The sequence below is a fragment of the Haematobia irritans genome, chromosome 1, assembly GCF_050003625.1.
Source record: "Haematobia irritans isolate KBUSLIRL chromosome 1, ASM5000362v1, whole genome shotgun sequence".
Classification (NCBI taxonomy): Eukaryota; Metazoa; Arthropoda; class Insecta; order Diptera; family Muscidae; genus Haematobia; species Haematobia irritans.
This window is the reverse complement of record NC_134397.1, coordinates 71,451,046-71,463,790: the sequence shown is the minus strand read 5'-3', so window position 1 is coordinate 71,463,790 and position 12,745 is coordinate 71,451,046. Positions and strand designations below refer to the sequence as shown.

Here is a 12,745-nt window from a genome sequence, read left to right as displayed (position 1 = left end):
ACTATGGGAAGGAGCCAAATTGATGGTTATTCCCGAAATGAAAGTTAAGAGGCAACCCAGAGTGCGTGTTCGCACGGATGAAAAAGACTGTTTTTCATATGTTTGGCTATAAACATTATATGTTTGGAACACAAATATTTAAACACAATATTTTTGAGTGCAAGCATATAATGTTCATAAACTACCATAACATGTTTGGGACATATATGTTAATATGTTAGAACATATTATGTTTGGGACATAAAATGTTTGTAGATATAATATGCTTGGATGGAAACATATATTAATTTAGAAATAGCCTATAAACATATATGTGTTTAGTAGCTTGGAGCGCTATTTAACAGGGAGCGATATTGAATTAAGTTGGTGGTTGTTGCTTGTTATTACAAAATTAACATTTTATTTTTCCTTGGGCAATTGATCAGCTACTTCTTTGATCCTTACAAACTGTGTGGTCTGCTGTTCGAATCCCCGTCCGGCAAAAGGTAAAATTAAAATAAAAAAATCATAAAATTGAATAATTTCTTCTACAATGTTTGTATTACAGAAAAAGGTGCTAAGAACTAAAAAATCTCGTGGAAGTGAGAAAGATGTCGGGGAATATACAATTGGGCAGAAACAAAATTTTGAGCATTCAGGTCGAAAACCTATGTTGTTAGCACCTATATTACCTGTTTATTTTCATAATTCATTATGATTGTAAATATATAAATAAATAAATAAAATTTTGAGCACAATATTGTTTGGGAGAATTTTTTTTAAGCATATAATATTTTTGGGTGCAAAATGCTTCCAAACATATTATATGGTCACATAATAACATATTGTTTTTTGGAAGACAACATTATTGAATTTGGATGCAAAAATACAAAATGTTTGGAACTTAGACTACCCAAACATATATTGTTTAGACCAATATGCTTTCAAACATATTATATATTGGTAGAGATCAAACATATAAATGTTTGGGCAATAAATGTATATGCTTGAAGCAAAATATGTTTGGGAGTATATGTTACAGAAGCGATTTTTTGTGAGGGTGCGTCATGGGAAAAATATTCTGGGGTGACTCAGACAAGAAAAAGTATCGATATCAACTCAAGGAGAGTAGGACAACTGTATGAAGGGCAGTAGTAATTGTTAACCGAACACCTAGAATTGAGAGCACATCTGTGCGGAATAGTTAGGAGCAGAGAAGACGAACGATCACGGGAAATGCATAAAGCGATGTGGACCAATGCAACAGTCGGAAGGACGACGAAAATACTATGGGGTGACTCAGACAGAAAAACACTCGAAAACTTATCAAGGAGAGAAGGACAACAGTCAGGAGGGCCGTGGGAGTAATGATCGAACACCTAGCCTAGGGCAGTAGTAATAATAACCGAACACCTAGGATTGAGAGCATATCTGTGTCGAATAGGAGCAGCAGGCGATAGTGAATGTGAGGCGTATTTTGCGAAAAATGAGATCTTGTGATGCTCTAATATTTGTCACTGTCCTGCCTTTACTACAAAAACATTTTTTTTTAGTTCAATCACGAATTGAATTGATCCAATTAATTTTTTAATTGAAATGTCTTCAATCACAGAAATGATAGTATCAATTAAAAAATTAATTGAAGGTCAATTAAAAATTAATTGATTCAATTAAAAAATTAATTGATACTATTAATGTTTGTGATTGATTTTTGTTTCAATTAAACAATTTATTGAATCAATTAAATTTTTAATTTAATATTTTTTAAAACTCAATTAAAATTTTAATTGGAACAATTTTCGTGAAACTTTTTTCTGTGTAGGTAAAAAGTTAATCATATCGGCGAAGAGAAGCTTCGGAACCTGTCCCAGCTTGGAAACAGGTATTGGAAATAAATTAATAAATTTGTTAACAACAAAGAGTTCCTAGAAGAAAGAACAAGAGCGGCGCACTACAAGCCGAATACTCAAATTCATATTGCGGCCTCAGGGAGTAGTAGACCAATATGCTAACACCATCCGATCTACATCAATAAGGAAGTCGCTAGATGGACTCTGAAGTTTACCGTGACCAAGAATATATGTACCTTATAGGGTCTGAGATCAATGTTTCGAAGAGTTATATACGGAATGATGAAATTGGTTACATAAAATTATTTATTTTGCCAAGCTTGAGATCTATTTGTTTTTATTATTTTTAATTCATCCGTCCTAATATTTCGCAATTTTGGTTGAATTGCTTCATCAGAGGTGTATGATATATAAATCAATCACTATACACAAAATTCTTATTAGAGCATCACTGCTCTCGTCAACTTTCGCTATTGCACTGATTGGTTACTCGATATGGTGGAGGCTATAAATGACATCCAGCTTTGTAGGGCCTAGAATCATTATTTCTTACAACCACATAATGAAATTTAGTGCATTTTAAATTAATTTAGCTTAAAATTCGCCGATTTGTACTATTTTTTAATAATAATTGAATTTTAATAAGATGAATTGTTAGTCGGTAGGCACCGGAAGAATGGCTCAATATAGTCAATTTTCGAAGTGTTTTTTTAACTCCGAACTTGATAGTTCATTGAAGGTAACCTTTAATTTGTTCATATAAATTATAAATCCATATAAATGAAACAAAAAATAAAAGCTTTTTAGTATATCTTTAGAGGATTATTGATTGTTTGTAGAGGAGATTAGAGGGTGCATGTTACTACCAGTGATTGCATGAACCATTCGATGGAATGTTCGAATAGAAGAAAGACAAGAAACACACATACTTTAGCAATAGATAAACGTGCCTGTTCAATTTTAGCCATAATGATATCAATCTCGGAACCCTGATCCTCATGACCAATACTGGGGGCCCATGTCACCGATGTGGTAGTGCCCGATACCGCTGCAGCACTAGATGATGTGGCCCGTGTAGCACCCATGGAACTTATATCGGTCATATTTCGCATATCCGATGCATTACGCATATCGCTCATATTTCTCATATCTGTCAGATTTCGCATTTCCGATGCTGTGGCAGTACTACGCATATCGCTCATATTACGCATATTTGATGAGGCATTACGCATGTCGGACATATTACGCATATCCGTCATATTTCGCATATCCGACATATTTCGCATATCCGTCATATTTCGCATATCTGACATATTTCGCATATCTGACATATTTCGCATATCCGCGGCGGTATTACGCATATCCGCGGCTGTATTACGCATATCCGTGGCGGCATTACGCATATCGCTCATATTTCGCATTTCAGCCATATTACGCATTTCGGCCATATTTCGCATTTCTGCAGCATTTCGCATATCGGACATTTGTCGCATTTCGGCTTCATTGCTGGGCCGTGGTGTTTTCGATTTCATGGCAGCCGATAATTCGATTTGCAATTCTTCACAGCGCACATTTTCCAGGGCAGCCTAAGGATAAAATATGGAAATAGAAAACAAAAATTACATTTTCATTTTTTAGTTAAATTGAAAATGTTGTGGATATGAATTTATATGATTTTGTGTGTGTATTAAGGTGGGTCAAAAGACATAAATTGGAAGGTATATAGGAGTTTGGAAATAAAAACTTCGACAGTTTTTTTTTTTTTGAGGTCATCCTTCATTTAGGTTTTTATACCCTGCGCCACACTGTGGAACAGGGTATCATAAGTTAGTGCATATGTTTGCAAAACCCAGAAGGAGACGAGATAGACACATGGTGTCTTTGGCAAAAATGCTCAGGATGGGCTCCTGAGTCGATATAGCGATGTCCGTCTGTCCGTGAATAGAACCATATCAGAATAGAACCATATTAATTCAGATTTAGATATAGCTCCCATATATATATATATATATATATATATATATATATATATATATATATATATATATATATATATATATATATATATATATATATATATATATATATATATATATATATATATATATATATATATATTTCGCCCGATATGGACTTACATGGCCCCAGAAGCCAGAGTTGTACCCTAATTTGCTTAAAATTTTGCACAAGAAAAGCAATTAGTACTATAGTCAAGTGTGTCAAATTTTATTGAAATCGGTTCAGATTTAGATATAGCTCCCATATATATCTTTCGCCCGATATGGACTAATACGGTCCCAGAAGCCAGAGTTTTTCCCCAATTTGGTTGAAATTTTGCACTGGGAGTAGAATTAGTATTGCAGCTATGCGTGCCAAATTTGGTAGAAATCGGTTCAGATTTATATATAGCTCCCATATATAGCTTTCGCCCGATTTACACTCATATGACCACAGAGGCCAATTTTTTGCTCCGATGTAGTTGAAATTTTGCACAGGGAGTAGAATTAGCATTGTAGCTATGCGTGCCAAATTTGGTTGAAATCGGTTCAGATTTATATATAGCTCCCATATATAGCTTTCGCCCGATTTACACTCATATGACCACAGAGGCCAATTTTTTGCTCCGATGTAGTTGAAATTTTGCACAGGGAGTAGAATTAGCATTGCAGCTATGCGTGCCAAATTTGGTTGAGATCGGTTCAGATTTAGATATAGCTCCCATATATTTGTTTTTCTGATTTCGACAAAAATGGCCAAAATACCAACATTTGCCTTGTAAAATCGCCTCTGCTTAGTCGAAAACTTGTAAAAAGGACTCTAATTTTCCTAAACTTCTAACACATATATATCGAGCGATAAATCATAAATAAACTTTTGCGATGTTTCCTTAAAATTGCTTCAGATTTAAATGTTTCCCATATTGATTTACTAACATTGTGTTCCACCCTAGTACATTAGTCGACTTAAATTTTGAGTCTATAGATTTTGTAGAAGTCTATCAAATTCTGTCCAGGTCGAGTGATATTTAAATGTATGTATTTGGGACAAACATTTATATATAGCCCCCAACACATTTGACGGATGTGATATGGTATCGAAAGTTTAGATCTACAAAGTGGTGCAGGGTATAATATAGTCGACCCCGCCCGACTTTAGACTTTCCTTACTTGTTTGGTTTAATTTTCATGGGCCCCAGTACAGATCGCCCTTTTTGTGCATCGGTGAGTTCGTACACTTTTTGGAACATCAATGGCTCACTTTTCAATACGTTTTGAATTTATTCTCGGGACATGTTCAGCTCACCCACACTATACCTTTGATGGAGAGCAGTTGGAACAAATTTTTGAAAATTGCAAAACGATTCCATTTGAATTGCCAATGCTATTCATGAAGCTAATGAAAATTTTACCATTTCTAGTTTATATGGCTAAATACAGAGTCTTTGCCACCTACCAACCTTAGTTTGAACCACCCTAATGTCTCTATATCAAATATTAAATCTTACCTTTTTCTCTAATTCTCTAGCACGAGATTGTAAATTCTCTATGGCTTCTATATCACTGCGACCACCGGAAGAGCTCAAAGTGCGAATTTGTGCCAAGGTTTCCTGCAAAGCAAATTATTAGAGGCAAACAAATCCAATTGAAAATTCCATTTTCTAACTCAAGTTGTCTTAATTTCATCAACATGAAAATTCAAAATTTGTTATTGCTACGCATGGATACACTCACCTGATGTGCTCTCTCAATGTCTGCTCGTCGCGATTCAGCATCACGCAACTGATGGCTTAACGAGTCCATCATACCGTTGCCGGCTGTCGTCTGATGCATCTGTGTGTGGTGCATAGTTTCATATGGCATTCTATTAGCAGATAAAATCTGCTACTACTACTACTGCTACTGTAGTCCTCTGTATGTCCTGAATGGTTTGGTGGCTATGGTGGCGTGGTGTGTGTGTGTGTGTGTGGGGGGGAGGTATTAGTCTTTGTGGGCTGCTGCGGCTAGGAGATTCTGTTGTCAAAGGCTGAAATTATTACAAATTAGAAAAATAGGCAAATTAGAAAATATGATCATATAGACAAGTAACAATAAGTAAAAAAGTTAATTTTAAAATTCCTTCAGTGTTGCCAGATGAGAGAAAATGATATTTAAATAAATGGTACACTAGCCGAACACGTCCCGTTTCACTGTTTCATTCTGAGATTATTTATTACAAAAATTTCTCATTTACTTCGAAATATCAGTTTTAAGAAACATTTTGCGCTAACTTAATCAACCATATCCTTCTCAGAATATTTCAATGTTTGACCAAAAAACTGCAAAGGATTTGAACTCTTCTAACGAGTAGGGCCAGGGGAAGTCTTCTTGCTGGCAGCATCAAGGTTAGGTTAGGTGGCAGCCCGGTGTAACAGGCTCACTTAGACTATTCAGTCCATGACAAGGGACCTCCTTTTTATAGCCGAGACCGAACGGCGTTCCACATTGCAGTGAAACCACTTAGAGAAGCTTTGAAGCAGGAATCGAACCCACGACCTTGTGTATACATGGCTGGCATGCTAACCATTGCACCACGGTTGCTCCCAGGAAAGCACCAATCATTTTACATCCCATGGTGATCTTTGTATTTGGAACAAATAGGATTTTTGATTTTTTAACGAATGCAGACATATCCAGGTGTCTAAAGGTCCGTCTTAACAAAACGTCGGGGAGAAGGTGGTCCGTTTGTACCATTTTTATACCCTGCTCCACACTGTGGAACGAATTTCAACGAAGGTTTGTCGTATTCCTCAATATACCGGAAAATTCATTACAACATTTCACTTGCATACAAACAAACTATATTTCCTGCCAAAAACAGAAATAAAATAGGGAAAGTAAATAATTGAAAGGTTTTAAAAAATTGAGCATAATTAACTTTAAAAATGTCTGTCAATAAGGAACCCTCCACCTTGCATCTCCACCCATTTAGGGACCATCATGAGAATTCCAAGAAAATCGGAAAACTTTAAAATTGAAAAAAAATCGGGATAGGAGAACCACTTCTCCTCTATGTTCATTTCACGTTCCAAGTGATTCGAAGAATTTTAAATTTTTCACTATTCCTAAGGGAAATTACTCTTCCCTGACCAAATATCGAAAAACGTGTATTAATTTTATCACCTTCTCCCACGTTCTGTGTAAATTTCAAGTAAATTGGAGAAGTTTAGATATGCCTCTATTCTCTACAAAAGGAACGTCTCCTCCCTTCGAACATATATCGAAAATTTCAAGAAAATCGAGGAACTTTTCTTCAAGTTTCAATATGTGAGGTAAAGGAGAAGAACTCCTCTCCTCATCTACACCCTCAAAAAAAATCGCTTCTGTAACATATACCCCAAACACATTTTGCTTCAAGCATATATATTTTCAGGATTGGTCCAAACAAAATGTTTGTATTGTTCAAACATATTATGTTTCACCTTAGAGCATATACTGCTAGAAAAAAATTTAATGAAATTTTCTTTGTGTGGATATATTTTTAAGGCGCCAATTGGTTACTTCCATTATTTTACTTGCAGCATACTCTCTAGGTCTCTCTTTCTAAACACATATATGTTTATAGGCTATTTCTAAGTTAATATATGTTTGCATCTAAGCATATTATATTTACAAACATTTTATGTCCCAAACATAATATGTTCTAACATATTAACATATATGTCCCAAACATTTTTTGCTAGTTTATGAACATTATATGCTTGCACTCAAAAATATTGTGTTAAAAATTTTGAGTTCCAAACATATAATTTTTACACCCAAACATATGAAAAACAGTCTTTTTCGTCCGTGTAAATATCAAATAAATCAAGTACCACATATGAACTTTATAATCTCCCCAACATCCTTCGTAAGGATCAGGCAAATCGTAGTAGTTTTGTTTTTTCACTTCCCCGACAAAATATCGAAAAATAATGTAGCGGATATTTGTGTAGACGACACCCCAAACAAATTATTAAAGCAAATCGAAGAACATAAGCCTAATTTTCAAAATCTCGAGAGTGGGGTAGACCGCCTCCCGTCCAAATATCACAAATTAGGGTATCCAATATTAAATTCATAACCTCCTCCCATTTCCTGTGTAAATTTCAAGTAATTCATAGAAGTTTTATAAAATCTTAGAAAGGGAAAGAAAAAAATTGAGGATGGGTCCCGATCTCTGTGTTGATGCCATCCCTAACTTTCCTTGAACATTTCAAGCAAATTGGTGAACATAAGCCCAGCGGATCTCTGTCCAAACCCTACTTCTAATCTACCCAGAAAATTTTAAGCAAATTGACGAACTCCGATCAAATTTACGAAAAGTTTTCAAGGAGTGGATTATCCCCTCTCAGTAATACTGGTGACTTTTCAGAGTATTCGTTCGGACTCGGCTATAAAAAAGAGGGTCCCTTGTCATTTTTTCAAAATTTTATTTCTATAGAAAATTTTGTCAAAATGTTATTTCTATAGAAAAATTCTCAAAATTTTATTGCTATTGAAAATTTTCTTAAAATTTTATTGCTATAGTAAATTTTATCAAAATTTTATTTCTATAGGAAATTTGGTCAAAATTTAATTTCTGTAGGAGATTTGGCCAAAATATTAGAACATTTTGTCAAAATTTTATTTCTATAGAAAATTTCGTCAAAATTTTATTTCTATAGAAAATTTTGTCAAAATTTTATTTCTATAGAAAAATTTCGTCAAAATGTTATTTCTATAGAAAATTTTGTCAAAATTTTATTTCTATACAAAATTTTGTCAAAATTTTATTTCTATATCAAATTTTGACAAAATTTTATTTCTATAGAAAAATTTCGTCAAAATTTTATTTCTATAGAAAATTTTGTCAAAATTTTATTTCTATACAAAATTTTGTCAAAATTTTATTTCTATACCAAATTTTGACAAAATTTTATTTTTATAGAAAATTTGGTCAAAATTTTATTTTTATAGAAAATTTTGTCAAAATTTTATTTCTATAGAAAATTTTGTCAAAATTTTATTTTTATAGAAAATTTTGTCAAAACTTTATCTCTATAGAAAATTTTGTCAAAATTTTATTTCTATAGGAAATTTGGTCAAAATTTTATTTCTATAAGAAATTTGGCCATTTTATTTCCATAGAAAATTTTGTCAAAATTTTATTTCTTTAGGAAATTTGGTCAAAATTTTATTTCCATAGAAAATTTTGTTAAAATTATACAAAATTTTGTCAAAATTTTATTTCTATACAAAATTTTGTCAAAATTTTATTTCTATAGAAAATTTTGTCAAAATTTTATTTCTATACAAAATTTTGTCAAAATTTTATTTCTATATAAAATTTTGTCAAAATTTTATTTCTATAAAAAATTTTGTCAAAATTTTATTTCTATACCAAATTTTGTCAACATTTTATTTCTATAGAAAATTTGGTCAAAATTTTATTTCTATAGAAAATTTTATAACATTTTATTTCTATGGAAAATTTTGTCAAAATTTTATTTCTATAGGAAATTTGGTCAAAATTTTATTTCCATAGAAAATTTTATTTCTATAAGAAATTTGGTCAAAATTTTATTTCTATAGGAAATTTGGTCAAAATTTTATTTCTGTAGGAGATTTGACCAAAATATTATTTCCATAGAAAATTTTGTCGAATTTTATTTCTATAGAAAATTTTGTCAAAATTTTATTTCTATAGAAAATTTTGTCAAAATTTTATTTCTATAGAAAGTTTTGTCAAAATTTTATTTCTATACAAAATTTTATTTCTATACCAAATTTTGTCAAAATTTTATTTCTATAGAAAATTTTATAACATTTTATTTCTATGGAAAATTTTCGTCAACATTTTATTTCTATAGAAAATTTTGTCAAAATTTTATTTCTATACAAAATTTTGTCAAAATTTTATTTCTATACAAAATTTTGTCAAAATTTTATTTCTATACCAAATTTTGTCAAAATTTTATTTCTATAGAAAATTTGGTCAAAATTTTATTTCCATAGAAAATTTTGTCAAATTTTATTTCTATAGAAAATTTTGTCAAAATTTTATTTCTATAGAAAATTTTGTCAAAATTTTATTTCTATATAAAATTTTGTCAAAATTTTATTTCTATACAAAATTTTGTCAAAATTTTATTTCTATACCAAATTTTGTCAAAATTTTATTTCTATACCAAATTTTGTCAAAATTTTATTTCTATAGAAAATTTGGTCAACATTTTATTTCTATAGAAAATTTTATAACATTTTATTTCTATGGAAAATTTTCGTCAAAATTTTATTTCTATAAGAAATTTGGTCAAAATTTTATTTCTAAAGAAAATTTTATAACATTTTATTTCTATGGAAAATTTTGTCAAAATTTTATTTCTATAGGAAATTTGTAACATTTTATTTCAATGGAAAATTTTCGTCAAAATTTTATTTCTATAGGAAATTTGGTCAAAATTTTATTTCCATAGAAAATTTTGTCAAAATTTTATTTCTATAGGAAATTTCAACATATCAAAAATTCTACGAAACAGTAAAGAATCTACCAACTGTGGCAACCGTGATGGGGCAACGCTCAGTGATAAGAGAGAAGTTCACCACAATGGACTGAATAATTTAAGTGAGCCTGAAATATCGAATTGCCACCATGCCTAATTTAACCTAAGGGGGAGACCCATCCATAATATGAACCATCAACGAAACCATAACCATATACACCCCATCCCTTATACTTTGAGCTCACCATTGAATATCTCTTTCATGTGAAACAGACTTTACACATTACCCCTGATAATTCTAACCCTGAACTTATTTCCCCATAAACGCGATCTATTTATTTTGATGCCATCACATTGTGTCACATAAAACTAGCATAAATATTTAATTAAATTTTTATCTTAGTAGTTTTTGAAAAAGGCAAAAAATGCTTTGATGTATTGCCATAGTCATAGATGCTTGTCAGTCGATGAGTAAATCCTTCCTCGAATAGGGGTTAAGCTGTTTTTATTGTCATAACGATGACCTCATACGATTAAACATTCTATTGGGTTAAGTTTGATTGCTTGTTAGAGTAAGAGAATAGCCCCCATATGGGTGCATTTTCAGAGTATTCTGTTATGGATGTACTCGTATTGCAGTACAATGTCATCAAGCATTATTATATTCAGTGCTATAAAATGGAAGATATATAAGCTATCAAATGCTAAGTATTAGGAAATTTAGTTCAGCAATGTTTTTAAGCAAAAAAAATACTTTTTCTTAAGACCAATAATTGAATATTTGAACTTGGGATTATAATAAGAATGAAAATTTAAATTTCTTCAACCACGGTCAATTAAAAAATACTTGGTCAATTTAAAACATTATTAGGAGCTTTAAGATTTTTTCAAATATATGAGAATTTATTTCAAAAAGAATATTTAACAGACTGATCAATCGAAGTTCAGTCCTTCTCTATCCACTACATCTTCCCATCTTTTTTAACAACATAGGCATACGGGTCACAGTTGTTACAGTTGAAAGAATTTTACCAAAAAGGTATATTTTTTCTATTTGGTAGATTGGTCGAATTCTTGAATTCCTCTAATTCAAGTATTTCAATTAATTTTGTATAGAAATAAAATTTTGGTAAAATTTTCTATAGAAATAAAATTTTGACAAAATTTTTTATGGAAATAAAATGTTGGCTAAATTTTCTATAGGAATAAAATGTTGGCAAAATTTTCTATAGAAATAAAATTTTGACAAAATTTTCTGTAGAAATAAATTTTTTTGTTGTTTTTATTGCAGCTTAAAACCATACATTGACTAAACTACAAGTGTAGCTTAACCAACATTTTTGACAAAATTTTCTATAGAAATAAAATTTTCTATAGAAATAAAATTCTAAAAAAAATTGCTGCAGAAATAAAATTTTCAATAGAAATAAAATTTTGACAAAATTTTCTATAAAAATAAAATTCTAAAAAAAATTGCTACAGAACTAAAATTTTCAATAGAACTAAAATTTTGACAAAATTTTCTATAGAAATAAAATTTTGACAAAATTTTCTATAGAAACAGATTTTGGCGAAATGTTCTATAGTAATACATTTTTGGAAAAATTTTCTATAGAAATAATAAATTTTCTACAGACAAAATTGTCTAGAAATAAAATTTTGACAAAATTTTCTATAGAAAAAGATTTTGGCAAAATTTTCTGTAGAAATAAAATTTTGACAAAATTTTCTATAGTAATAAAATTTCGACAAAATTTTCTATAGAAATAAAATTTTGACAAAATTTTCTATAAAATTTAAATTTTGACAAAATTTTCTATAGAAATAAAATTATAACAAAATTGTCTATAGAAATAAAATTTTGACAAAATTTTCTATAGAAAAAGATTTAGGCAAAATTTTCTATAGAAATGAAATTTTGACACAATTTTGGATAGAAATGAAATTTTGACACAATTTTCAATAGAAATAAAATTTTAACAAAATTTTCTATAGAAACAAAATTTTGAGAGAATTTTCTATAGAAATAAAATTTTGCCAAGATTTTCTATAGAAATAAAACTTTGGCAAAATTTTCTATAGAAATTAAATTTTGCCAAAATTTTCTATAGAAATAAAATTGTGTAAATTTTTTTTCTATAGAAAATTTTACCAACTTTTTATTTCTATAAAAATTGTTGCCAACATTTTATTTCTATGGAAATAAAAAAATTCTATAGAAATAAAATTTTGACAAACTTTGCTATAATAATAAAATATTGGCAAATTTTTCCATAGAAATAAAATTTTAACAAAGTTTTCTATAGAAATAAAATTTTGACACAATTTTCTATAGAAATGAAATTTTGACAAACTTTTCTGTAGAAATAAAATTTTGACAAAATTTTCCATAGAAAAAAATTTTGACAAAATTTTC

At 30.1% G+C, this 12,745-nt stretch overlaps 1 protein-coding gene across 1 annotated transcript in view; it reads right to left on the bottom strand.

The window, feature by feature from the left end:
* Rbp (RIMS binding protein) overlaps nt 1-12,745 on the bottom strand; it is a 270,060-nt gene that overhangs the window by 113,913 nt on the left and 143,402 nt on the right. Inside the window, exons 2-4 of the mRNA XM_075290727.1 lie at nt 5,561-5,852; nt 5,335-5,436; nt 2,780-3,415 (exon numbers count right to left, since the gene is read on the bottom strand). Coding sequence (XP_075146842.1) covers nt 2,780-3,415; nt 5,335-5,436; nt 5,561-5,689 — 867 coding nt within the window. The 5' untranslated portion in view covers nt 5,690-5,852. The remainder of the gene's footprint in view (nt 1-2,779; nt 3,416-5,334; nt 5,437-5,560; nt 5,853-12,745) is intronic.